The sequence below is a fragment of the Rhinoderma darwinii genome, chromosome 4, assembly GCF_050947455.1.
Source record: "Rhinoderma darwinii isolate aRhiDar2 chromosome 4, aRhiDar2.hap1, whole genome shotgun sequence".
NCBI lineage: Eukaryota > Metazoa > Chordata > Amphibia > Anura > Rhinodermatidae > Rhinoderma > Rhinoderma darwinii.
Window position 1 is genome coordinate 359,558,798 of NC_134690.1, and position 25,984 is coordinate 359,584,781.

Below are 25,984 nucleotides of genomic sequence, written 5' to 3' on the forward strand. Positions count from 1 at the left end.
CCCATATTTACGGGCAGGAGTCCGTAAATACTGATGGAATACGGGTCGAATACGTGTGACAAAGGACCCGTATTTCCGCCAGTATTTACGGGAGGAAAAAAATAAGTTAGTGTGCATGGTGCCTAAGTAAAATGCAACTATATTGTGGTCACTGTTACCAAGGTGTTTACTAAGGCCGAATTCAGACGAGCGTGGTATACGTCCATGTGACGGCCAGTTAAAACAACAGCCAGCACACGGACGCATGTATTTTAATGGGACCGTGTGAAGGGTCCGTTGTAAAATAGAACATGTCCTATTTTGTTCTGTTTTTCACAGATCCCTCAATAGACTCCAGTCTATGGGGGAACTGAAGTTTTTCACGTCCGAGTTCCCCTACGTTCGTCTGAATTCGGCCTAACAGTGAGGGCTTGACCAGACGTGGCGGAGTTCTGCATACACTGTCCGCATCAATGGCGCACAGAATCTGCTTTGCAGATTCTGTTGCGGCTTTGCCTAAAATGGGCATTAAATTGATGTGGACTAGCCATTGCGCATTCAGGTGAAGAGGGCTTCCCTTCTCTCTATCAGAGCAGGATAGAGAGAAGGGACAGCCCTTTCCCTAGTTAAAGTCAAAGAAATTCATACTTACCCGGCCTTTGTCTTGCTGACGCGTCCCTCTTTCGACATCCAGCCCGACCTCCCTGGATGACGCGTAGTCCATGTGACCGCTGCAGCCTGTGATTGGCCTGTGATTGGCTGCAGCCGTCACTTGGACTGAAACGTCATCCCGGGAGGTCGGACTGGAGGAAGAAGCAGGGAGTTCTGGGTAAGTATGAACTTCTATTTTTTTACACGTTGGTCTATATTGTGATCGGAAGTCACTGTCCAGGGTGCTGAAACAGTTACTGCCGTTTGTTTAACTCTTTCAGCACCCCGGACAGTTACTATCTCCTGACGTCGCCTAGCAACGCTCCTGTAAATTACGGGTGCACACACGTAGTCACCCGTAATTACGGGAGCCCCATTGACTTCTATGGGCCTGCCCGGGCCGTAATTTACATTCGTGTGCATGGGGCTTCAGTCTGGCTATAGACCTAGAAACACATAGGTCCAGCCAGAATGAAGAAATGTTATGTTAGTAAAACCAATACGCTACGCAGCACACATAACATCTGCGGACTTCATTGCGGAATTTTAACTCTCCATTGAAGTCAATGGAGAAATTCCGCAATGAGTCCGAAACAAGTCCGCTACACGTCCGCAACAGCCATTGTATGCTGCGGACACCAAATTCCGCACCGCAGCCTATGCTCCGCAGCGGAATTGTCCGCAACGTGTAAACAAACCTAACTAAAAAGCTGTGGAAAGCAATGGAGAAACGTGTACGCTGCGGATTTCCGCAGCAGACTGTTCGCAGCGGAATTCCAGAGCAATTCCGCCATGTTTGGCCATGCCCTGACAGTCCCAAAAAGCTCTACATTTTTAGAAATTATCAGATCCAACAGAGAGTCACCTCTAGTTGGGTCTTCCACACACTGGGCCATAAAATTATCCTCCAAAATGTTTAGGAAATTTCTCCCCTTCGCAGTTGAAGCCGAACCATGACCCTAAATATCTGGGTAATTAAAATCTCCTTTTATCACCTCAGTACCCGCCTGTGCAGCCCGCTCCATCTGTTTATATAGCTGACGTTACATCTTCAGAGTTATGTTGGGGGGGGGGGGTCTATAGATTACACCAAAGATTATTATTTACGTGTTTACCACCCTAATTCCACCCTCAACATATTTAAAACTTTTTGTTGCATTTTTAAGATTGTCCAGTAGATGGCAATAGTTTACCAGTATATAAGTAAGTCAATGATAAAAATAGTTTGACATATTCCAAACTCAGCAGCCTACAGCGCAAAATAACAATGATGCAATAGCATATGCTTGTTATCTGGCTGTGAATCTTATATTTATTGTACATTAATGCCTTCTCTGGAATGGATGCAGCATGTGCACATTTTCTTCTGGAAAGATTATTTACATTTCACTAAATAGCATTACTAATGATGTAATACATTGAGTCATATAACAATATGTTTGTTCTCTGTCTGTTTATTTAGGGAAATCTTAAATTTTTGGACATAACGGAGAAAGTAGTTACACTATAAATTATACCAATATTCATGAACAATTTAGACTAAAAATTCAGAGAAAACATGAGACGTTCAATAAATGTATTCATGTGAAAACTAGCCATTTACCACTGACACCAGGGCACAGGTACGACTTTAAACCCTCTATAGCCATACCCCTGAATGGGTCCCTTTGGCTTTTACCAGTCGTACCATCGTCTGTATGCTTTGTCTAATGTATTGGCTTACATATAGGCTATTCTATGGATTTGATGGTTTACACACGTTTATGTAGGGATCGTGTCCCTAGACCAGCCCATATAGACATGTGTGGATGGGATTAATTTGTTTAGCCTTGTTTATAAAATGAATAGAGACCCTTTAATATTGTATCACCGCATCAGTACCAGGTTTTATATTTCATTGGAGCTGATTATAACGTCTCAAAATCTGGAAATAATACATTTTCAACAGGATGTTAAATAACTCACTAGATTTTTGTAAGATAATGCCAGGATTGCTGTCACTGCAACGGTTAAGCTTGTAAGTGCCCAGATGGTCACAGGCCTGGCTGCCGTCCCCAGCTCCTCCCTGGTTGGTTTTCCTCTGCATGGTGACTCCTGTAAGATGAGATGTCAGACTGTGAAGCTGCCTCAATGCGTCCAGCCTATGCCCTGGTGCTTGCTGTCACCTGCATGACAATGTCTGGCCTAGTCGAAGCGTCAAACACTCTGAAATCTGTAGACTATGAAGTTTTTGGTCGTGTTCAGGGTAGGTGTATTTTTTCCCTACAGCTCTTTTTTATTTTTACATTTCCGTATGATACGTAAAGCCTTTCTACATGCTTGACAAATTAGGATATTCTAAATATAGTTTATCATTAAAGGGATTCTGCAGGCTGGATACAGAAAGCCATGGAGCGGTGTGTGATATGTAATGTGGACATCTTCACCAAATACCGTTACTTATCACACATTAGCATTTCAGGATTATTCTATTCAGGGCCGTACGCAGGACTTTGTCAAGAAGAAGTTCTCATAGACAAAGATGTACACACAAGCTCACAGACCAATAATCCTGCACATGGACACATGAAAACATGTGACTTTGCCAGTCACGATCATTGCCCTAAAAGAAAAGTCCCCATATAAGTCCCCAGACATATTACTGTCTATTCTCAAGCAAGACACCTCCCAAGTTCATTAGAAAGGAGGCACATAGCGCTTTATAGCGCCAGCATATAGACATTTAGTGCCACATAGTAACATTGTGTGGCAATACAGTGCTCAGAGAATTCCATACTTTATCAACATAGAGCTGTAAGGTGGGGATGTGTCACGGCACACGCGGCCACAGCAGGAAAAACAACACTTCTCAATATGAGAGGCACCATTTTTTACATGATGGCGGTTGATGGCTGGTTGGTTCAGACTTTGTCAAGGACAAAGCAAAGGAGGCTTCTCAGGGGTGATCAGGCAATTTCAGGCCTACTAGGCGGCAACTGGCTGCAGTTTACTTGCTGGCACACATAGGAAGGCTCCTGCCTGTACCCACCACTGTTCACATGACTCCTGCCTGTCACCCGCAACAAGCTCCAGGACCCACAGACTCCGGCCCAATGTCAATGTCTGTCACTTTCACAGTAGCTCCATAGCTCTCTTAGCACCGCTTGCAGCAGCTCTCTCATCACAAAGAGGTTTCTCCCCTTCCACCTGAACAGTGAACACCGGCTTTTGGGGCCCTCATGTGGCCTACAGCACCACGCCGCACTTGTACCATTTAGGTACCTCAGCAGCATCTCCTCCTCCATGGGCACTGAACACAGCTTGGAGGGAAGACCGCTGTTTTACAAAATAGGTGCTGTCCTCAGCATAAGGACGCGGCGTACCTCGCTGTGACGTCCTAGTGCCATTATGGCGCAGCAATAATTAAAACAAGATGGCATCCAAGAAGTACATCCCGGCACCAAGCATTTTAGACTAGCTAGTGAGGCAACCATTATTCTGCTTGACCTGCCATAACAGACATAATGCTACAGTACAATAAATGAATAGCAGCACAAAGAGTACAACATACGTGATGGACAAGCAACTCCTCCTGTGCACCGGGAATGCTCTAGTCGTATATGTTAAATGCATCTGCATACCTTTTTTTTTACCACTGTATTGGAAAGTGTAGTTGACTAATACAAGAGGACCCCCAAAAAAACGTATACTTCTTGGTATGTTGTTGTTTTTTTACAATTTACCAAAGGTTTTGGAGAGGGAACTAAATTCCACACTCTTCTGTCTTGGGCGGCAAAACCCAGCACCATAATGGGGGTCCCACTTTAATGTGAGCATTGTAATATTGACAAGCCAAACAGCCATGATACGGCTTAAAATACTGATGTTGACATATCTTTTTTTTTCCTGTGGATTGTATAGCATCAACATATTCCACAGCATTGTACAGAGATTGTCATCGCACACATGAGTCCCTGTCCACAATGCCGCTTACAATCTATTTTCCTTATTTCACAAAAGGGTGTTTGAAAAATAACTTGTCACCATCTACCTTGTAATAATTGAATAAATATCTCACAAAATGTCATTTTTTTAACTTCAATTCACTGAAAATGTATTTCAGACATTGGATAGAGAGTCCTTGGGGGCCTGAGAGTTTGTTGTTGTTCCCAGCATACTGTGTGTAGTGAAATATTTTTTTTTGTCTTTCAGGTGTGTGCTTCAGAATGGTAAGTGTTCATATATTTTATGATTCATGGATTAATGATTGTGTTAACCATTCTTACCCTTAGACATAAATCTCTGTTCACATTGGCACTGCTACGGTTCTAGTGTCTTTGACGGCAAGAATAACTAAGTACAGCGCTATTTGTTCCATCAAAAACATCAGAACCCCCGATAAGCTCCATAATGTAGTGAATAGAAACCGTCAGGATTTTTTGGGTTTGAAAACGAATATATTATAGTGGTCATAGTTCCCTTAAAGTGTAACTAAACTTTGAAATGTCAGAAGTTTTGATCGTTGGTGGTAAAGCAATGAGACCCCCACCTATCACTAAAAGAAGCTGCAAAAGCTCTTGTGTGAGCGCTGTGCCGCTTAGTTTCTTAACGGCTTTCCTTAGTTTTCCTCAGAGTCCATAAATCGCTTGCCTGGCTTTTTGCGGAAAGCTGATCAAAAACGAAACGGCACAGCACTTGTGTTGCTTCGTTTTAGCGATCGTGGGGTTCTCAGTGCTCCGACCCCCACCAATCAAAACTTCTGACATGTCACTGTTTTTTTTAAAAGTTTAGTTACCTTTAAGAATGGAAGCCATGATGGTAGTTTGAACTGAGCCTTAGGCCACATGCAAACGGCCGTGGCCGTGTGCACAGCTCGTGGTTACGGGCATGGACGGCTGAAGAGTGTCATCCGCGGGCCATTCGCAATCACTGGCAATGCACACAAAAGATGTGCATTCATTTCAATGGTGCCGGACTGCAATTGCGGACCATAAAATGACTTGTCCTGAGTTTTTGCGGTCCACAATAACGGCCCCCACACGGTCCTTGTAAACCACGGTCGTGGGTATGTATAAGGGTGGTCAACACCCTTGTGGACTTACCTGTCCGGAGTCGGGAGTGGAGCGGGGTGTCGTCATGGCGTCGGCGGCTGTCAGGCGCTCGCGCATGCGCCGGGAGAGAAGTGAAGCATCCAGGAGTTGGATGGAAGGGACGCGCGACCCAGAAGTGGTCAGAGGGGCGCGAAAGCAGGGAAAGAGGGGTGTGGAGAGTGGAGCGGCGGCGGAGAGAAGCGGCGGGAGAGTGGTGCGGCGGAAGAGAGAAGCGGCGGAAGTGATAAGCGGCGGAAGAGAGAAGCGGCAAAGAGACCAATGTGAGAAGGGAACCAAGGCAGGCAGCCTCGGAGAGGGGAAGAAACAGGAGAGACACAGCAGGAGGAGGAGACCTGTGCAGGACGAGTTTGTCCAGAGAAGAGGCCGCAGTGAGTACTCAGCCCCCAACCCAGCAGCCACCAGCAGTAGCCACCCCGCAGCCACCAGCATTAACCGCCCAACAGCCACCAGCAGTAACCACCCCGCAGCCACCAGCAGTGACCGCCCAGCAGCCACTAGCACTAGTTGTCCGGCAGCCAACCGCACCAGCCGTGCAGCAGTCCAGCCGTGCAGAGATCCAGCCGGGCAGAGGTCCAGCAGAGCAGAGGTCCAGCCATGCAGCGGTCCAGCTGTGCAGGTGTCCGGCTGTGCAGAGGTCCAGCCGAGCAGAGGTCCAGCCGGGAAGAGGTCCAGCAGAGCAGAGGTCCATCCGTGCAGCGGTCCAGCCGTGCAGGTGTCCAGCCGTGCAGAGGTCCAGCCGGGAAGAGGTCCAGCCGGGCAGAGGTCCAGCCGGGCAGAGGTCCAGCCGCGCAGAGGTCCAGCCGCTCAGAGGTCCAGCCGGGCAGAGGTCCAGCCGGGCAGAGGTCCAGCTGTGCGGTGTCCAGTGGTCCAGCCGCGCAGAGGTCCAGCCGTGAAGAGGTGCAGCAGCCAGACTTTGGAAGCAGCCCCAAGGACGAGGGAGACGACGCTGAGGAGCACAGGTACTGGATTTGTTTTCCCCTGGGCGAGGACAAGGAAGCATAAATCCCGTAGTCGTGCACCAGAGACTTGCCCACACAGGAAAGATGAAACAGACATTGAGCCGCGCACTTCCAGGTCCCAACCTCCCGCCCGTGGCTACCTCATGCCCGGGTACCGGCACCCATTTATGAAGACCTGTGTTATCTGAAGTCAATGTTTCATCCCAAGAAAGAGATCCGATTCTGATTGTCTACAGTAAAATAAAAGTTAACCCAACATCGGTGTCGTATCTACTGTCCACTACTACAGCACCCACCTACATATGGGCCAATAGAAATGAATGGGTCCGCAATTCATCTGCACTTTTGCGGATGAATTGCGGACAGAAAAACATGTTCATGTGCATGAGGCCTAAATAATTATTAAAGGGGTTGTTCCAACAGTTGCTGAATTAATATTGTTCTCTTTGTGCATTCTCTGTGTTGTGTGGTACTACATGTACCTCGGCTGTAACTACTTTCTGTGGATATGTTACCCCATATGTCGGTCGTTGTATTCGTGCAGGAGAGGCGGTTTTCTATTTCTCTATTTTCTGAGAGTTCTTGTTGTGTCTCTGTTAGGGTTTTTAAAACAATCAAATCTGGAAATTCAGTCCGTGTATTGCATATTCCTTTAAGACGCTAGATCAGGGGTCTCAAACACGCTGCCCGCGGGCCACATGTGGCCCCTGAGATTGTCATCTGCGACCTGCGGGGAACCGTAGCTCCCTCTCTCTCTCGCAGGCCGAAGGAGGAGTGCGCTGGTGCTCCTTCATGACGTCCCAGAGCAGAGCTTATACAAGCGCTCGGCCCTGGACTCCAGCTCTGGGCTTGCCTCTGACATCACTGTCCATATATAGACAGTGATGTCAGGAGCAGAGCTGGAGTCCCCGTCAGAGTGATAGTAGCGCTCTGCCCAGGACTCCGGATCTGGGCTTGCCCCTGACATCACTGTCCATATATAGACAGTGATTTCTGGAGCAGAGCTGGAGTCCTGGGGAAAGAGCTAGTAACTGTCCATCTATGGACAGTGATGTCAGGGGCTTTCCCAGAGTTCCGGAGCAGAGCCTATACTAGTGCTCTGCTCTGGGATTCCGGCTCTGGGGTTGCCCTGACATCACTGTCCTGACATCACATTCCGGTCCAGGAGGATCCCCTGACTTCACTGTCTGTGGAGTAAACTCACAAATTTCCGTTAAGTTTAAACTTAGCGCTATTATTATAGTAATGTAGTATTGTTATATTAAAGTAGTATTATTATTATAGTAATGTAGTATTGTTATAGTAATGTAGAATTATTATGGTACTGTAGTATAGTATTGTTATAGTAATGTAGTATTGTTATAGTAATGTAGTATTATTATAGTAATGTAGTATTATTTTAGTAGTGTAGTATTGTTATAGTAATGTAGTATTGTTATAGTAATGTAGTAGTATTATAGTAATGTAGTATTATTATAGTAGTGTAGTATTGTTATAGTAATGTAGTATTGTTATAGTAGTTTGAATAACTAATTGATTAACAATACTTTTGTATTGTATCAAATTTGAAAGTAATGCGGCCCGTCAAATTCACAATTTTTCTATGTGCAGCCCATTTTGGTGCCGAGTTTGAGACCCCTGCGCTAGATACAGCTGCTCTGTATACAGGATGCAAAGCAACTATATCTCAAAAAGTAGAAATCATTTTTAATAAAAAGTTGAACATTTAAAGTTGCACCAATCACACTGATAGACATTTTTATTAAAACAATTAATATTTTAAAGGTGTACATAGCCTTTATGTTTCAAGGGTTCAAAAGAGGACACATTTGTCTTTTTTTTTTTTCGGTTTTGTTCTAGCTTTTTTATTTTACTTCCTAATTTTAGTGTACACTTGTACATAGATATGGTACCATTGTCGGAATTGATCAGGGGACTTTCCAACAATCTAATGTGTAAGCAAGCAGGCAAATATGAGGAGGTTTTACTTGTGTAACGGATAGCCAAATGGAAGCCCAATGCTGATGTGAACAGGCCCTAAGATATAGAAGGTGTCTTGTTCAGAATAATCTATCATAATATATATATATATATATATATATATATATATATATACATAGATATATTTATATATGCCCAGTAATTTTTAGTCATTTTCTTTCATTTGTCGTGAGCAGGAGAATGGCACAATTAATAGATAAAGTATCTATGGATGAGTGTGGATGATATCTTAAAGAAGTTTTCTGAGTTACAAGTTTATTTAGCTTACTTACTCCATTACTTACTTTCGCCGTTCGCCACGTGAGCTCTGGCTTCACGTTTCCTTTATCCTCTAGTGACATGTCGTATACTGATTACAAGGGCTAGGAGCCGATATTCCTAGCACAGTATACTGCACATCATTAGTGACGTTTTTTTTCGGATTCGTGTATTTTTACCGGGGGAAAAGCGCATGCATGGTCCCCGCTGTACTTTGAGTTTGGCCTCATGCACTCGATTGTAAAAAGTGTCCGTAATTGCGGACCGTAATAGGAGATGAAATCGGAAAACCCCTTTGACTGCTTGACCAAAAAGCAAACAAACAAACAAACAAACGTTAAGTGGAGGAATTTCTATTACTTCCATTTAAAAATCTAATCAAAGAGATTGACGATTAGTACACGTTTTATACTATCTTTATTGAGTTTACTTTTCTGTAACTTGCTGCAGTACACAGAAGATGAAGCAAGAAAACTTGGTGTGGTTGGATGGGTGAAAAATACAAGACAAGGCACGGTACAAGGGCAAGTCCAAGGACCAGGAGAAAAAGTGAATTCCATGTAAGTGAATATTCCTGTTCTTTTTCAACCATGTAACTATGTAACAGGCTGGGTGACATGTGATGAGTGTGATGAATGGACGGATACAAGAAATATTTTGCAGATGGCAGAAGGTTGTGAGAGTGTGAATGTGAGGTTTAAATGTGAGGGCTTAGGCAAATGTTACCCCAAGGACACGTGCTTGTGGAGAAGTGGAGCAGAACTAGAGTTGGCAAAATTCCTAAATGTATATTTCTGGCCAGTCGCCGTACTGCGACACGCTTTGTAGTTACCACATCGATAAGTGCTGTTGACCTTGTGGTCTAGCCATGTGCTCAGTGTTCGTGGAGCTGTATAGTGGCTTTGAACCAAGCGGCCACCCAAATTCTTTCACTTCCTGTAAGTAATTTTGGGTAAATCACTAACAAAGTCTGAGATAACAGGCTCCATTTTTAGAAAAGGGCAAGATTTGGTTATAATTTTTTCGGATTTCTTTGGCTGCCGAATCATAGGTGCCCACAATCTTTGTCACATTGTCGATTTGCATTTTTGGCCGAGTTGTAAGTAGGTGATTCCTATCCTGTCCCAGGGCAAAGTTATAGGTATCAACATGGACAATATTTGGATACTCTCTGTGCCTGAATCTAACGCTTAGTCTCATAGGGAGGAACAATTTCAACAAATGGGCAGGAACTGGCCCTTTGGGATTCTTTGTTTTAGCGGGGTGGGTTGTGACATTTCCACTGTAGGAGACAAGGCCCAATGCACACGAACGTATTACGGACCGTAATTATGGACCCCTTTGATTTCTATGGGCTACGGACAACTTTCCGTATTTTTACGGACAGGTTTCCGTTCTGTATAAATCCGTAAAATATAGAACATGTCCCATTCTTATCTGTAATTACGGCATGGACTGCCCATAGAAGTCTATGGGCGCTTCCCTAATTACGGACGGCTACGGATGTGCACCCGTAGCCGTCCGTAATTAAGGAAGCATAGCTAGGCGACGCCAGGTTTGCAGATGTTGCACATCATTTGTGGTTTTCTTCTTCTCTTTGCAGATCCATATATACGGATGCATTATGGATTGACTATAGACTGTATTTGCAGATACCGTTCCGTATATGTGAATAAGTTGGCAGATGGTTATGGATTCGTATTTATGGACAGTATTTACGGATGGATGAAAATACGGTCGTGTGCATCGGGCCTTACATGCCGTAGGTTTTTTATACACAGTCGTATATAGGCCACCTGTCCTGTTGCTTTTTATTATTACATCCAAAAAGCATAATTGATTTTTATTGATTTCATGTGTGAAATGTAAATCTATAGCGTTTTTGTTAAGCTCGACCACTAAGGTCTCGAATGGCCCAGACCATATGATGATAATAGCATCATCAATATAGTGACTCCAGAGTATGATAAAGATCCACATTGTAGGTAAGGTTGTCCACAATAGGTCAACACTTCAGGGGATGGATCTCCTCATAAGGGAAGCCCATAAAATGTTGCCATCTGGGGGTAAGGCGGATAGAGAAAGGCAAACTTTCTTTTGTTGATGAGACGATTTAACTCCTCTTGGTACAGAGTTGTATGGTCTGTTTTGAGTATTCTATACTCTTCTTTGTCTAATAAGATCTTAAGGCACTTCCAGTGCATTTTGTCATCGGGTATTATCGCTATCACTTTGTCTGCCTTCAGGTCAAAAAATGCCCTCATTTCCTTTCTGCTGAGGTTCGAACTCAACATGGGGAATACATTGTTATACCCAGATGAGTGCTTGCAATGTCCTGGACAGTTTTTGTTTTTTATTAAGTTACTAGGACAGCACCGTGTGGCACCTTAGCCACAAATCTTTGGGTTTTGGATATTTTCTTTCCATTTTTTGTTACATTGTTAATGTAAAGTCGGGGTAGGGAGACAGACAGGTGAGCCCTAATCTACCCGCCACTCAGTCCCTGCCTACTTGCACGGCCCGTCCTAGGCGACGGCGTACAACTGGGCGACGGTCCCTACGCTCAATATGTGCACGACAGACAAACAGACAAGGGTACACAGAAGCTAAGGGAAATGGGGCAGTTGCCCACGGCAACACCGTGCGCAACAAGAGTAGTGAACGAGCCGAGTCAAGCCAGGAGCGTACGAGGTACCAAACGCAGAGCAGGAGCGTAGTCCGTAAAGCCAGGGTCAATAATAATAGCAGGAGCAGCAGAGCCAGGAAACAAGAAAGAATCACAGGCAAAGACAAGCAGGAAATGAAGGTATAAATAGACCGAGGGCGGGAGCTAGAACGTCTGGCAAAGGCTGTGATAGGTTCTCCCACTCCTCAACCTACATGCCTGAGTGGTAGCAGATCGAGTCACACTATCAGACCTAGGAGCAGGTGCAGACTGATTAACCACGGGCGTCGACACAGAAGCTGTGTCTGGCAGATCCTTTACAGTACCCCCCCTTTTATGAGGGGCCACTGGACACTTCCTAGGTGGACCTGGCTTATTGGGGAACTGAAGATGGAACCTCCTGAGCAATACCCCAGCGTGAACATCCCAGGCGGGTACCCAAGTCCTCTCCTCAGGCCCATATCCTCTCCAATGGACCAGGTACTGGAGGGAGCCTTGGATCATCCTGCTGTCCACAATCTTGGCCACCTCGAATTCTACCCCTTCAGGGGTGAGAACAGGGACTGGAGGTTTCCTCGAGGTAACCAAGGACAGGGAGCAGCATTTCAGGAGGGAGGCATGAAACACGTCGTGTATTTGAAAAGACGGGGGTAACTCCAGCCGGAAGGAGACAGGGTTAAGGACCTCAATGACCTTGTACGGCCCTATATACCGGGGAGCAAATTTTTTGGACAGAACTTTAAGGCGCACATTTTTTGAAGACAGCCACACCAGATCCCCGATTACAAACAAGGGGTTAGCAGAACGTCTTCTATCTGCCTGAGTCTTTTGTATGCTCTGGGACGCCTCTAGGTTCTTCTGAACCTGGGCCCAGACTGTGCACAGTTCCCGATGAACGACATCTACCTCGGGATTGTTGGAACCACCAGGTGAAACAGAGGAGAGCCATGGATTAAACCCAAAATTACAGAAAAAGGGGGAGACCCCTGACGAGTTACTGACCCGGTTATTAAGGGAAAATTCGGTGAGGGGAATGAAGGAGACCCAATCATATTGACAGTCAGAGATAAAACACCTTAAATATTGTTCTAGAGACTGATTAGTCCTCTCAGTTTGGCCATTAGTTTCAGGATGGAAGGCCGAGCAGAAGGACAGATCAATCTCCAAGTTTTTACAGAAAAAGAATGAACAATGAAACAAATTGTACTGCTCTGTCAGAAACAATATTGACAGGAACCCCATGGAGACGCAGGATGTGTTTGACAAACAAGGTAGCTAACATCTTGGCATTGGGTAGTTTCTTGAGGGGCAAAAAGTGGCACATCTTACTGAAGCGGTCTACTACAACCCACACCACCGACTTGCCTTGAGATGGAGGCAGATCGGTGATAAAATCCATGGAGATATGGGTCCAAGGTCTCTGGGGAATGGGCAAAGAACATAGTAAGCTCGCTGGTCGGGACCTGGGAGTCTTGGACCTAGCACAAATTTCACAAGCGGCGACGTAGGCCTTAACGTCTTTAGCCAACCCAGGCCACCAATAGTTTCAAGCAATGAGGTGCTTGGTACCCAGGTGGCTGGGTGGCCAGATAGTGCAGAGTCATGATTTTCCCTGAGTACCCTTAGCGGAATTGCAGGGGAACAAACAGCTTGTTCTCAGGAATGTTCCCGGGAGCTGAACCTTGATCAGCCTCAATTTCGGAGACTAAGTCAGAACCAACAGAGGATATTATTATACCTGGGGGTAAAACACAAGCAGGATCTTCATCCGAAGGAGGGCTGGCCATGAAGCTACGCGACAGTGCATCAGCTTTAATATTTTTAGACCCAGCCCTATAGGTGACCACAATCTAGTAAAAAAACAACGCCCATCGAGCCTATCTCGAGTTCAGCCTCCGGGCAGATTCTAGGAAAACCAGATTCTTGTGGTTGGTAAGGACCATTACCTGGTGCCTAGCGCCCTCCAAGAAGTGACGCCACTCTTCAAATGCCCATTTAATGGCTAAGAGTTCGCGGTTGCCCACGTCATAGTAACTCTCAGTGGGCGAGAACTTCCTGGAGAAGTAGGCACAGGGACGGAGATGGGTGAGGGACCTGGTACCCTGGGACAAGACAGCACACACTCCCACTTCGGAGGCGTCAACCTCCACGATGAATGGCTCCATTTGGTTAGGCTGAATCAGCACTGTGGCAGAGATAAAGCACTTCTTAAGGCTCTCAAAAGTCGGAACCGCCTCTGGAGGCCAGTGGAGGAAATCAACACCTTTGCAAGTAAGATTCGTAAGAGGCTTAGCGATGACCGAGAAGTTAGCAATAAATTTCCTGTAATGATTAGCAAACCCCAGGAAGCACTGTAACGCCTTCAGGGAGGCAGGTTGGACCCATTCAGCCACAGCCTGAACCTTGGCAGGGTCCATGCGGAACTTATTAGGAGTGAGGATTTGACCCAAAAATGGTATCCCCTGCACCCCAAACACACATTTTTCAGATTTAGCAAAGAGTTTGTTTTCCCGAAGGGCCTGGAGCACCTTCCTGACATGCTCAATGTGGGAGGACCAGTCCTTGGAAAACACAAGTATGTCATCAATGTACACTACAAGAAATACCCCCAGGTAGTCTCTTAAAATCTCATTTATGAAATTCTGGAAGACCGCGGGAGCATTACACAACCCAAAGGGCATGACGAGGAATTCGAAATGACCTTCGGGCGTGTTAAACGCAGTCTTCCACTCATCCCCTTCTCTGACTCGGATAAGGTTATAAGCCCCCCGAAGATCAAACTTAGAGAATCATTGGGCCCCCTGAACCTGATTGAAGAGATCAGGAATCAAAGGAAGGGGATACTGGTTCCTTACAGTGACCTTATTCAAGTTTCGGTAATCGATGCACGGCCTAAGACCACCATCCTTCTTCCCTACGAAGAAGAAGCCAGCACCTACCCGAGAAGTAGAGGGGCGAATGTAGCCCTTGGCCAGGCTTTCCTGGATATATTCTCTCATGGCCTCACGTTCGGGACAAGAGAGATTAAATATCCTACCCTTAGGGAGCTTAGCTCCTGGTACCAAATCGATTGTGCAAGCGTATTCTCTATGAGGAGGTAAAACTTCGGAGTCCTTTTTAGAAAAAAACATCAGCGAAGTCCTGAATAAACTCAGGTAGAGTTTTCACCTCCTCAGGGAGAGAAATAAAATTAACAGAAAAACAGGACGTCATGCATTCATTACCCCATTTAGTAAGATCCCCAGTATTCCAGTTAAACGTGGGATTATGCATCTGCAACCAGGGAAGGCCTAAAACCAAATCGGAAGATAATCCCTGTATCACCAGTACAGAGCACTGCTCCAAATGAATGGAGCCAACAATGAGTTCAAAAACAGGGGTATGCTGCGTAAAATAACCATTAGCAAGTGGAGTGGAGTCGATACCCACTACCGGGACAGGTTTAGGCAAATTAATCAATGGCATAGCTAGAGACATACCAAATTCCACAGACATAATATTAGCAGAAGACCCTGAATCCATGAAGGCACTGCCGGTGGCAGACCTACCCTCAAAAGAGACCTGAAAGGGAAGCAAGATCTTATTAGGTTTCATATTTACGGGAAATACCTGTGCGCCCAAGCGACCTCCCCGATGGTCACTTAAGCGCGGAAGTTTTCCGGCTGCTTACTCTTACGCCTAGGACAGTTGTTCACTTGATGCTTGTCATCCCCACAGTAGAAGCAGAGACCATTCTTCCTGCGGAGCTCTCTTCGTTGTTGGGGAGACACGGAGGCCCCGAGTTGCATTGGTTAATCCGAGTTTTCCATGGAAGAACGAAGCAACGGAACCTCGGGAGCCATCAGGCGGGAGCCATAGGAGAAGGCACATAAACGTTCAAGTCGTCGTTCCCTGAGACGTCGGTCAAGACGTACTGCTAAAGCCATAACCTGATCTAGAGAGTCAGAAGAGGGATAGCTAACTAATAGGTCTTTCAGGGCGTTCGACAGACCCAATCTAAACTGGCACCTCAAGGCAGGGTCATTCCACCGAGAAGCTACACACCACTTCCTAAAGTCAGAACAGTACTCCTCAACGGGTCTCTTACCCTGACGTAAGGTCACCAGCTGACTCTCGGCAAAGGCAGTCTTGTCAGTCTCGTCATAGATGAGCCCGAGAGCAGAAAAAAAAAAGTCAACAGAGGAAAGTTCAGGGGCGTCAGGAGCCAAGGAGAAGGCCCATTCTTGGGGCCCTTCCTGGAGCCGGGACATAATTATACCCACTCGCTGGCTCTCAGAACCTGAGGAGTGGGGCCTTAGACGGAAATAGAGCCTACAACTCTCCCGAAAGGAGAAAAAAGTCTTCCGGTCCCCTGAAAACCGGTCAGGCAACTTGAGGTGGGGTTCAAGAGGTGAGGTGGAGGGCACTACCTGGTTAGCATCACGCTGGTCGCACCTCTGAGCCAGGGCTTGGACCTGTAGAGAGAGACCCTGCATTTGCTGAGCCAGGGTCTCAAGGGGGTCCATAGTAGTCTAGGAACCAGGGTAGAAAAGGTATATGGGCCTGTGATTATGTAATGTCGGGGTAGGGAGACAGACAGGTGAGCCCTAATCTACCCGCCACTCAGTCCCTGCCTACTTGCACGGCCCGTCCTAGGCGACGGCGTACAACTGGGCGACGGACCCTACACTCAATATGTGCACGACAGACAAACAGACAAGGGTACACAGAAGCTAAGGGAAATGGGGCAGTTGCCCACGGCAACACCGTGAGCAACAAGAGTAGTGAACAAGCCAAGTCAAACCAGGAGTGTAAGAGGTACCAAACGCAGAGCAGGAGCGTAGTCAGTAAAGCCAGGGTCGATATGAAGCAGAGGTCAATAGTACAGAAAAAAAGGGAGGATTCCTCCAGCTCACCTTATCATAGGTATAGTGGTTAGCGCACGGGTCCTCGTGTCGGCACACGTACTTGCATAGACAAAGAAGATAAAGGATTGGATCCAGCGCTGGAAATTGGTGCATCTGGTAAAGACAGGAAACTTCTTCCAAGTTTTATTTTCGTAAGTTTAAAAGCAGTGAAAATTAATGGAAGCAGGTTTAGTCCAGAGTACAGAGGATGGTTTGAAAGATAATAGGCTGTAGCCTACGCGTTTCAGACGCCTGCTGCGTCCTTAGTCATGGCTTGTAATTACAAGTACTCTGGACTAAACCCGCTTCCATTACTTTTCACTGCTTTTAAACTTACGAAAATAAAACTTGGAAGAAGTTTCCTGTTTTTACCAGATGCACCAATTTCCAGCGCTGGATCCAATCCTTTATCTTCAAAGGTCAATAGTATTAGCAGGAGCAGCAGAGCCAGGAAACAAGAAAGAATCACAGGCAAAGACAAGCAGGAAATGAAGGTATAAATAGGCCGAGGGCGGGAGCTAGAGCCGTTTGGCCAGGCTGTGTAGGTTCTCCCACTCCTGAGCCTACCAGCCTGAGTGGTAGCAGATCGAGTCACTCTATCAGACCTAGGAGCAGGTGCAGACTGATTAACCACGGGCGTCGACACAGAAGCTGTGTCTGGCAGATCCTTTACATTTAAGCTTCTCAATTTGTTTCACCACCAATTTCAGAAACACATGTTATCATCGTCTCCCAATGGGTGCATTTTTGTTCTCTTAATGTGACTGTTATAGAATTGCAAGTTGAGCAATTCCCCAAAGGCTGCTGGAGACTGCCGGGAGAAAGCGTGCAAATAATTCCGCAACCTCAAATCCGTCACATCTTTGATCGACAGAGTCTAAGGCTACTCTAAGGTCTTCGCCTGAGGCGAGTGCAAGGCACGATGGTTTTTGCTGCATAGAACCCAGGTTGTTTTAGCAGAGTTCACTGTTAGATAAGAGGTGCAATGCACAAAAACCTGAACAGGAACAAGACAGCCAGAGGGTAAACAGAACGTCCAAAACTGTAAGCATGTGGATATCAGGTAAAGCAGAGGTCAGAACCAGACGGGAGCAGATAATAAAAATCGGTAAACAAAAGGTTATCCAAATACAGGCCGAGGTCAATTTCCAAGAAGCCCAGAAGTTAGAGGTAAAGTGTGTAAGTAAGTAGCTTGATCAAAACACATGCAGACAGGAAATTCACAAGCAAAGAACAGGTGGAGGAAGCCAGGTATAAATACTAACCTTACACCTGATAAGCAGAAGGACAGAGAAAGGAGATAGGCTCAAAGTAAAACCAGAACCGCCCAGAAGCTAGAACAATAGTCATGGTGATCGTAAGGGAATAGGCATTTTCCTAACAGTGACAATTCAAGAAGGGCCCAACACCCCTATCTTTTTCATTGTCATCAAGTAGAGATGTCAGTGTCTTGAAATTGGGTAAATCCTCAATGGATATCCCTTGGTCTGCACATTTTCTCTCGCCGTTCAATCCAAAGAACATTTATCACTTCAAAGTCCTAGTGAATAAGTGCAGATCCTTAACCTATCCGAACACTTGGAAACAAGCGGTGGGTATAAAGGATAGCCCCTTTTTTTTTTTTTTTTTCAGCAATGACAGTTCTGCATCAGAATGGCTACATAGATTGATGACCTGCTGTTCAGTTTCTACCAGGCTTCCCCTTATGATATTTGTTATGTCGCTCTATGTATCCCCTCCGTGCCAGCCTCCAAAAAAGATCACTGCTAAAAGGCAATGTGATTCTGTATTTTCCCAACATGTTTACACTAAAATAAAAAAAAATCCAAGTAAATCAGTTTTTAAATCATTGTAATATAGAACTACATAATATAAATAATATTAGTGTTACATGTGACTTTGTAATGTCGTTTTTCATTTGAGCAGCTGGTGGTAGAGCGTTTCTAATTATCACTGAGATTCTAGACCGAGCAGACGTTTTTAGCAGACCCTTCCTAAAATAAAAACATTCCAAGACAGTGAAAACATTTAATGAAACCGATCAGCGTGACATGAAAAGTTTGTACTGTGATGCCTAGTTTAATAAGAATAATTTACAGTTGGCATAAAAGTCAGCTTTGTGATAAGACATATTTAGCACATGCACACATAACATAAAATATCCTTATATTTACTTATGTATAATATATCCTTATCCCCTTCCCTCCGCAGCCAATTTTCTGCTTTTCATTTTAGTTTTTTCCTCCCTACCTTTCAAAAGCCATTACTTTTTAATTTTTTTATTAACATAGTTGTAGGAAGGCTTGCTTTTCTTGGGATGAGTTGTAGTTTTTCATGGAACCATTTAATAAACCAAATAATATACTGGGGAACTGAAAAAAATATTTGTGGGGTAAAATAAGCAAAAACAACAATTCCGCCATGGTTTTTTTGGGTTTCGTTTTTACGGCGTTCATCGTGCATTGAAAAATACATGTTATCTTCTTTTACGGGTCGATTACGACGATACCAGATGTATAGTTTTTTTTTCTGTTCAACCACTTTTACAAAGAGAAAAAAATAGTTTTGTGATGCCACATTCTGAACGCCATATTTAATTTATAGGTTCGTTGCTTGAGCAGCATGAGGGCTTATCTTTTGCGGGGAAAGCTGTCGTTTTTATTGGTACCATTTTGTGGTACATGCGACTTTTTGATGACTTTTTATTCAATTTTTTGTGGGAGACAAGGTAACCAAAAAACAGAAGTTCTGGCATTTAAAGAGGCTCTGTCACCACATTATAAGTGGCCTATCCTCTACATAATGTGATTGCGCTGTAATGTAGATTAAAGCAGTGTTTATTATTTAGAAAAACTATCAATTTTAACGGAGGTATGACCTATTTTAGATTTATTCTAACGAGTTTCTTAATGGACAACTGGGTTTGTTTTTACTTTTTGACCAAGTGGACGTTGTAAATAGAAGTGTATGACGCTGACCAATCAGCATCATACACTTCTCTCCATTCATTTACTCAGCACATAGTACTCACAAATTAACTTTACTGAAGTGTCTTGACAGTGAATAGACATTCCTTCCAGCCAGGACGCGATGTCTATTCACAATCTCGACACTTCGGTAACGTTTGTGTGCGACTTGCAGCACAGCAAGCGTGATCTTGCAAGATTATGCTTGCTGTGCTGTAAGTCCTACACAAACGTTACCGAAGTGTCGGGATTGTGAATAGACATCGCGTCCTGGCTGGAGGTGATGTCTATTTACTGTCAAGACACTTCTGTAACGTTAATGTGTGAGTATGTGACAGCACATCATGATCTAGAAAGATCACTATGTGCTGAGTAAATGAATGGAGAGAAGTGTATGACGCTGATTGGTCACTGATTGGTCTGCGTCATACACTTCTCTCCACAACGCCCACTTGGTCAAAAAGTAAAAACACGCCCAGTTGGGCATTAAGAAAGTCATTAGCATAAATCTAAAATAGGTCATAACTCCGTCAAAATTGATAGTTTTTCTAAATAAAAAACACTGCTATAATCTACATTACAGCGCCGATCACATTATGTAGGAGGGCACTTATAATGTGGTGATAAAGCCTCTTTAAACATTTTTTGTTACAGCGTTCACCTTGTGGGTTAAATAATATTATACTCTAATAGTTCAGACTTCTAGAAACATGACGATACCGGTTATGTTATATTTTAAAAAAATTTACAAATGTACAATGTTTTTTTTACTTTTAATATTTTTTGTTCTTTAAAAAAAACTTTCTTTAACAGTTTGTAAGTCCCTAGGGGACTTCAACCAGTGATCATCAAGTAGGAGACAGACATTTTCTAAATAAAGCGGAAGAGAGTTAGAAAATACAACCACAGCACATCATATTGCAATATGTATTAGGCCTCATTTACACGAGCGTGTGCGTTTTGCGCACGCAAAAAAACGCTGCGTTTTGCGTGCGCAAAAGGCAATTGACAGCTCCGTGTGTCATCCGTGTATGATGCGCGGCTGCGTGATTTTCGCGCAGCCGCCATCATAGAGATGAGGTAGTCGACGCCCGTCACTGTCCAAGGTGCTGAAAGAGCTAACTGATCGGCAGTAACTCTTTCAGCACCCTCGACAGTGAATGCCGATCACATTCTACACCAACCTGTGAATAAAAAAAGACGTTCACACTTACCATGAACTGCCTGCTTCCTCCAGTCCGGTCTCCCGGCCGTTGCCTTGGTGACGCGTCCCTCTCTTGTCATCCGGCCCCACCTCCCAGGATGACGCGGCAGGGCATGAGACCGCTGCAGCCTGTGATTGGCTGCAGCCTGTGCTTGGCCTGTGATTGGCTGCAGCTGTCACTTGGCCTGAATTGTCATCCCGGGAGGTCGGACTGGAGGAAGAAGCCGGGAGTTATCGGTAAGTCAGAACTTCTTTTTTTTTTTACACGTATATGTATATTGTGATCGAAAGTCACTGTCCATGGTGCTGAAACAGTTTAAGTCTTTCAGCACCGTGGGCAGTGACTGTCTCCTGACGTCGCGTACCCGAACATTTTTTGCCGGGTTCGGTTAAAACGAGTTCGGCCGAACCCGGTGAAGTTCGGTGCGCTCATCTCTAATTTGACACTCCGTTTGGATGTTTGTAACCAGAAAAGCACGTGGTGCTTTTCTGTTTACATTCATCCTTTTGACAGCTCTTGCGTGATTTTCGCGCATGCAACGCAGGACCGTCAGTGTGGCATGCGTTGTTTTCACGCACCCATTGAAGTCAATGGGTGCGTGTTGCGTGAAAAACGCAAGAATATAGAACATGTCGTGAGTTTTACGCAACGCACTCACGCTGCGCAAAATTCACGCATCGTCTAAACAGCCCCATAGACTATTATAGGTGCGTACGACACGCGTGAAAAGCACGCGCGTCGCACGCGCGTATAATACGCTCGTGTAAATGAGGCCTTAGATGAAGGATGCAGCTGATGTCAGAGAAAAATAGCTGTCACTCACCTTGCTGGTTTGCTGCGGACTCCAGGGTATCACTTTCTTGTATTGTCAGAACACACACACAACAAATAGGCAGTAACGAAGAAAAGAAGAAAAAATACTTGGACAGCGATTCCCATCAATAAAAATGACAGAAGCAGTCAAAGGACTTTTAACCCATTTCTTTATCTCAAACGTAACATATCGGGAAATTATTCCCTTTTTCAAACCACACAGATCCTTTTCTTCTTTTTAAATAGAAACTGGCCCAGCGATTTGCTGATCACTACAAGACCTGATCCTCTATGCCACGATTAGTTGTTATCCACGGGGGAAACCAAGCCTGGCTATATATTTTTACGCTGCTGTGAAAATATAGTGTTACACGCCATCCATCCTACATACAGTAACATCTCTCTGTCCTGCCTCATAGAGGAGGGACCCAAGCGAGAGACCTCACCATTAAACATGTCCCCCAGACCAGGCCTAGGTATATAGACTATAGAGACGTTGTATCTATAGTGCAGTAAGTCACATGGCTGTACCATAAAATTGCTGTAGTTCACTGTGACTTTTTGTCCGCAGGGATTTAACGTCTAGCATTAGTGATTGGACGAAACAGCCACATGATAGGGAAGATATTCCGCAGTGGAAAATATTGTAAGAATATTGGTGAAGGTAAAAGACATCTTAATATGAAGGTCACCTAACTTACCGTACTTTCCTGATGTAAACCCTAAATTTGGATGGGTTGTCACTTTGGATATTACCACAGTTTGCGTTCGACCAAACCATCCATGCACTCTCCATGAATTTGGAAGCCAATGCCGACAGTTATAGGTAGCCACCTAGGTGAGCTGACTACAATTTATCTCTTTCTACCTAGAATGTGAAGTTGACGGGCCGCATTACTTTAAAAATTGATACATTACAAAATTATTGTTAATCAATTAGTTATTTGAACTACTATAATAATGCTCTATTACTATAACAATACTACATTACTATAATACTACTATATTACTATAATACTACTACATTACTATAACAATACTACATTACTACAATATTACATTACTATAACAATACTACACTACTATAATACTACATTACTATAATAATACTACACTACTATAACAATACTACATTATTATAACAATACTACATTACTATAACAATAGTACATTACTATAACAATACTACACTACTATAACAATAGTACATTACTATAATACTACATTACTATAATAATACTACATTACTATAACAATAGTACATTACTATAATACTACATTACTATAACAGTACTACATTACTATAACAATACTACATTACTATAATACTACATTACTATAACAATACTACATTACTAGAATAATACTACATTACTATAATACTACATTACTATAACAATACTACATTACTAGAATAATACTACATTACTATAACAATACTACATTACTATAATAATACTACACTACTATAACAATACTACATTACTATAATACTACATTAGTATAATAATACTACATTACTATAACAATACTACATTGCTATAATAATACTACACTACTATAACAATACTACATTACTATAATAATACTACATTACTATAACAATACTACATTACTATAATAATACTACATTACTATAATAATACTACATTACTATAACAATACTACATTACTATAATACTACTACATTACTATAATAATACTACATTACTATAACAATACTACATTACTATAATACTACTACATTACTATAATAATACTACATTACTATAACAATACTACATTACTATAATACTACATTACTATAACAATACTACATTACTATACTACTACATTACTATAATAATACTACATTACTATAACAATACTACATTACTATAATACTACTACATTACTATAATAATACTACATTACTATAACAATACTACATTACTATAATACTACATTACTATAATACTACATTACTATAACAATACTACATTACTATAATATTACATTACTATAACAATACTACACTACTATAATACTACATTACTATAATAATACTACATTACTATAACAATACTACATTACTATAATACTACATTACTATAACAATACTACATTACTATAATACTACATTACTATAACAATACTACATTACTATAATACTACATTACTATAATACTACGTTACTATAACAATACTACATTACTATAATACTACATTACTATAATAATACTATATTACTATAATACCACATTACTATAATACTACATTATTATAATAATACTACATTACTATAATAATACTACATTACTATAACAATACTACATTACTATAATGCTACATTACTATAACAATACTATATTACTATAACAATACTACATTACTATAATATTACATTACTATAATACTACATTACTATAATAATACTACATTACTATAACAATACTACATTACTATAATGCTACATTACTATAACAATACCACATTACTATAACAATACTACATTACTATAATATTACATTACTATAATACTACATTACTATAATAATACTACATTACTATAATAATAGCACTAGGTTTAAACTTAACAGAAATTTGCAACTTTTCTCCACGTGCTTATTTTAACAATCCAGTTTTCCAGTTTAAGTGTCGCTAAATGCAGTCTGGTGGCTCAGTTGGCAGCGTTTGGCAGACACACGAATGTCATGATTTGGCAGCCCCTTTTTAGGCTGGGTTCACACGTGGCGGAATTTCACTTAAATTCCGCTGCGGACACTCCGCAGCGTTAATCCGCAGCGGTGCCGTTTGTCCATTGACTTACACTTTAATTTAGCAGTGTTCGTTTAGACGAGGCGTAAAATTCCGCTGCGGAGCATAGGCTGCGGAGCGGAATTTGGTGTCCGCAGCATGCTCTGTCTGTTGCGGAGCAGTGGCGGACTCATGGCGGAATTTCTCCATTGACTTCAATGGAGAGTCAAAATTCCGCAATGAAGTCCGCAGATCTTATGTGTGCTGCGGAGCGTATTGGTTTTACTACCATGACATTTCTTCATTCTGGCTGGACCTATGTATTTCTAGGTCTACAGCCAGACTGAGGAAGTCAATGGGGCTCCCGTAATGACGGGAGCGTTGCTAGGAGACGTCTGTAAATAGTCACTGTCCAGGGTGCTGAAAGAGTTAAGCGATCGGCAGTAACTGTTTCTGCACCCTGGATAGTGACTACCGATCTCAATATACATGTATCTGTTAAAAAATATATAAGTTCATACTTACCGAGAACTCCCTGCTTCTGTCTCCAGTCCGGCTTCCCAGGATGACGTTTCAGTCTAAGTGACGGCTGCAGCCAATCACAGGCCAAGCACAGGCTGCAGCGGTCACATGGACTGGCGCGTCATCCAGGGAGGTCGGGCTGGATGCCGAAAGAGGGACGCGTCACCAAGACAACGGCCGGTAAGTATGAAAATCGTTTACTTTCACTAGGGAAAGTGCTGTCCCTTCTCTCTATCCTGCACTGATAAGGAGAAGGGAAGCACTTTTCCCGCAGTCCGCAGCAGCTAGTCCGCATCAATGTACTGCACATTTTGTGCAGATCCGCAGCAGAATCTGCAACGCAGATTCTGTGCGGCATTGATGCGGACAGTTGCGGAGGAAATCCGCCACGTGTGGTCATGCCCTTAGATAGTGCCACAGAGCCCTCCGTAGATAATGCCACAGTGCCCTCTGTAGATACTGCCACACACCAACCCATAGATAATGCCACAGTGCCCTCTGTAGATAATGCCATAGTTCCCTCTGTAGATAATGCCACACACACCCTCCCCTAGATAATGCCACAGTGCCCTCTGTAGATACTGCCACACACCTACCCGTAGATAATGCCACAGTGCCCTCTGTAGATAATGCCACACTGCCCTCTATAGATACTGCCACAGTGCCCTCTGTAGATACTGCCACACACACCCCTTGTAGATAGTGCCACTCACACACCCCAGTAGATAGCCCCAGACATAACTGTGGAATCCCCTGACATGGCTGTCCTTATGTGGATAGTGATGTCTGGGGCTTCCCCAGAGTTTGAGTCCCGGCAGAGAGCTAGTATAGGCTCTGTTTCGGCACTCTCTGGAATCCCCTGACATCACTGTCCATATATGGACAGCGATGTCTGAGGCTTCCCCAGTGCCGGAGAACCGGGCAGAGCGGGCCGCAGAAGACAATCTCAGGGGCTACATGCTGCTGTGGGCCACGTGTTTGAGACCCCTGCCTTAGAGTCTGGTATCTGGGAAAGATGGTTGACAAACTCTGTGAGAGTTGCAATGGTGGACATATAGACTGTCATTCAACTTTCCCAGAGAACATTTATATCTAAGAAATAGCTGAATATAATGTCTAATAACTGTACATTGTACACTATGACATGGCAAGCATCCTGCATTCTCATCTGGCACAACCTCAATTGTTGAAAGGCAAACAACTACTGCTGCATGTTTCTGGGGCAGCAGCGTTTGGCGAAACGAAGAAACTCT

At 43.6% G+C, this 25,984-nt stretch overlaps 1 protein-coding gene across 1 annotated transcript in view; it reads left to right on the plus strand.

Moving 5' to 3' along the window:
* The first annotated feature begins 2,650 nt into the window (after window positions 1-2,650).
* The window catches only part of ACYP2 (acylphosphatase 2), a 122,522-nt gene continuing 99,188 nt past the window's right edge, over window positions 2,651-25,984 (plus strand). The window contains exons 1-3 of the mRNA XM_075864514.1: window positions 2,651-2,875; window positions 4,822-4,838; window positions 9,389-9,498. Coding sequence (XP_075720629.1) covers window positions 2,737-2,875; window positions 4,822-4,838; window positions 9,389-9,498 — 266 coding nt within the window. The 5' untranslated portion in view covers window positions 2,651-2,736. The remainder of the gene's footprint in view (window positions 2,876-4,821; window positions 4,839-9,388; window positions 9,499-25,984) is intronic.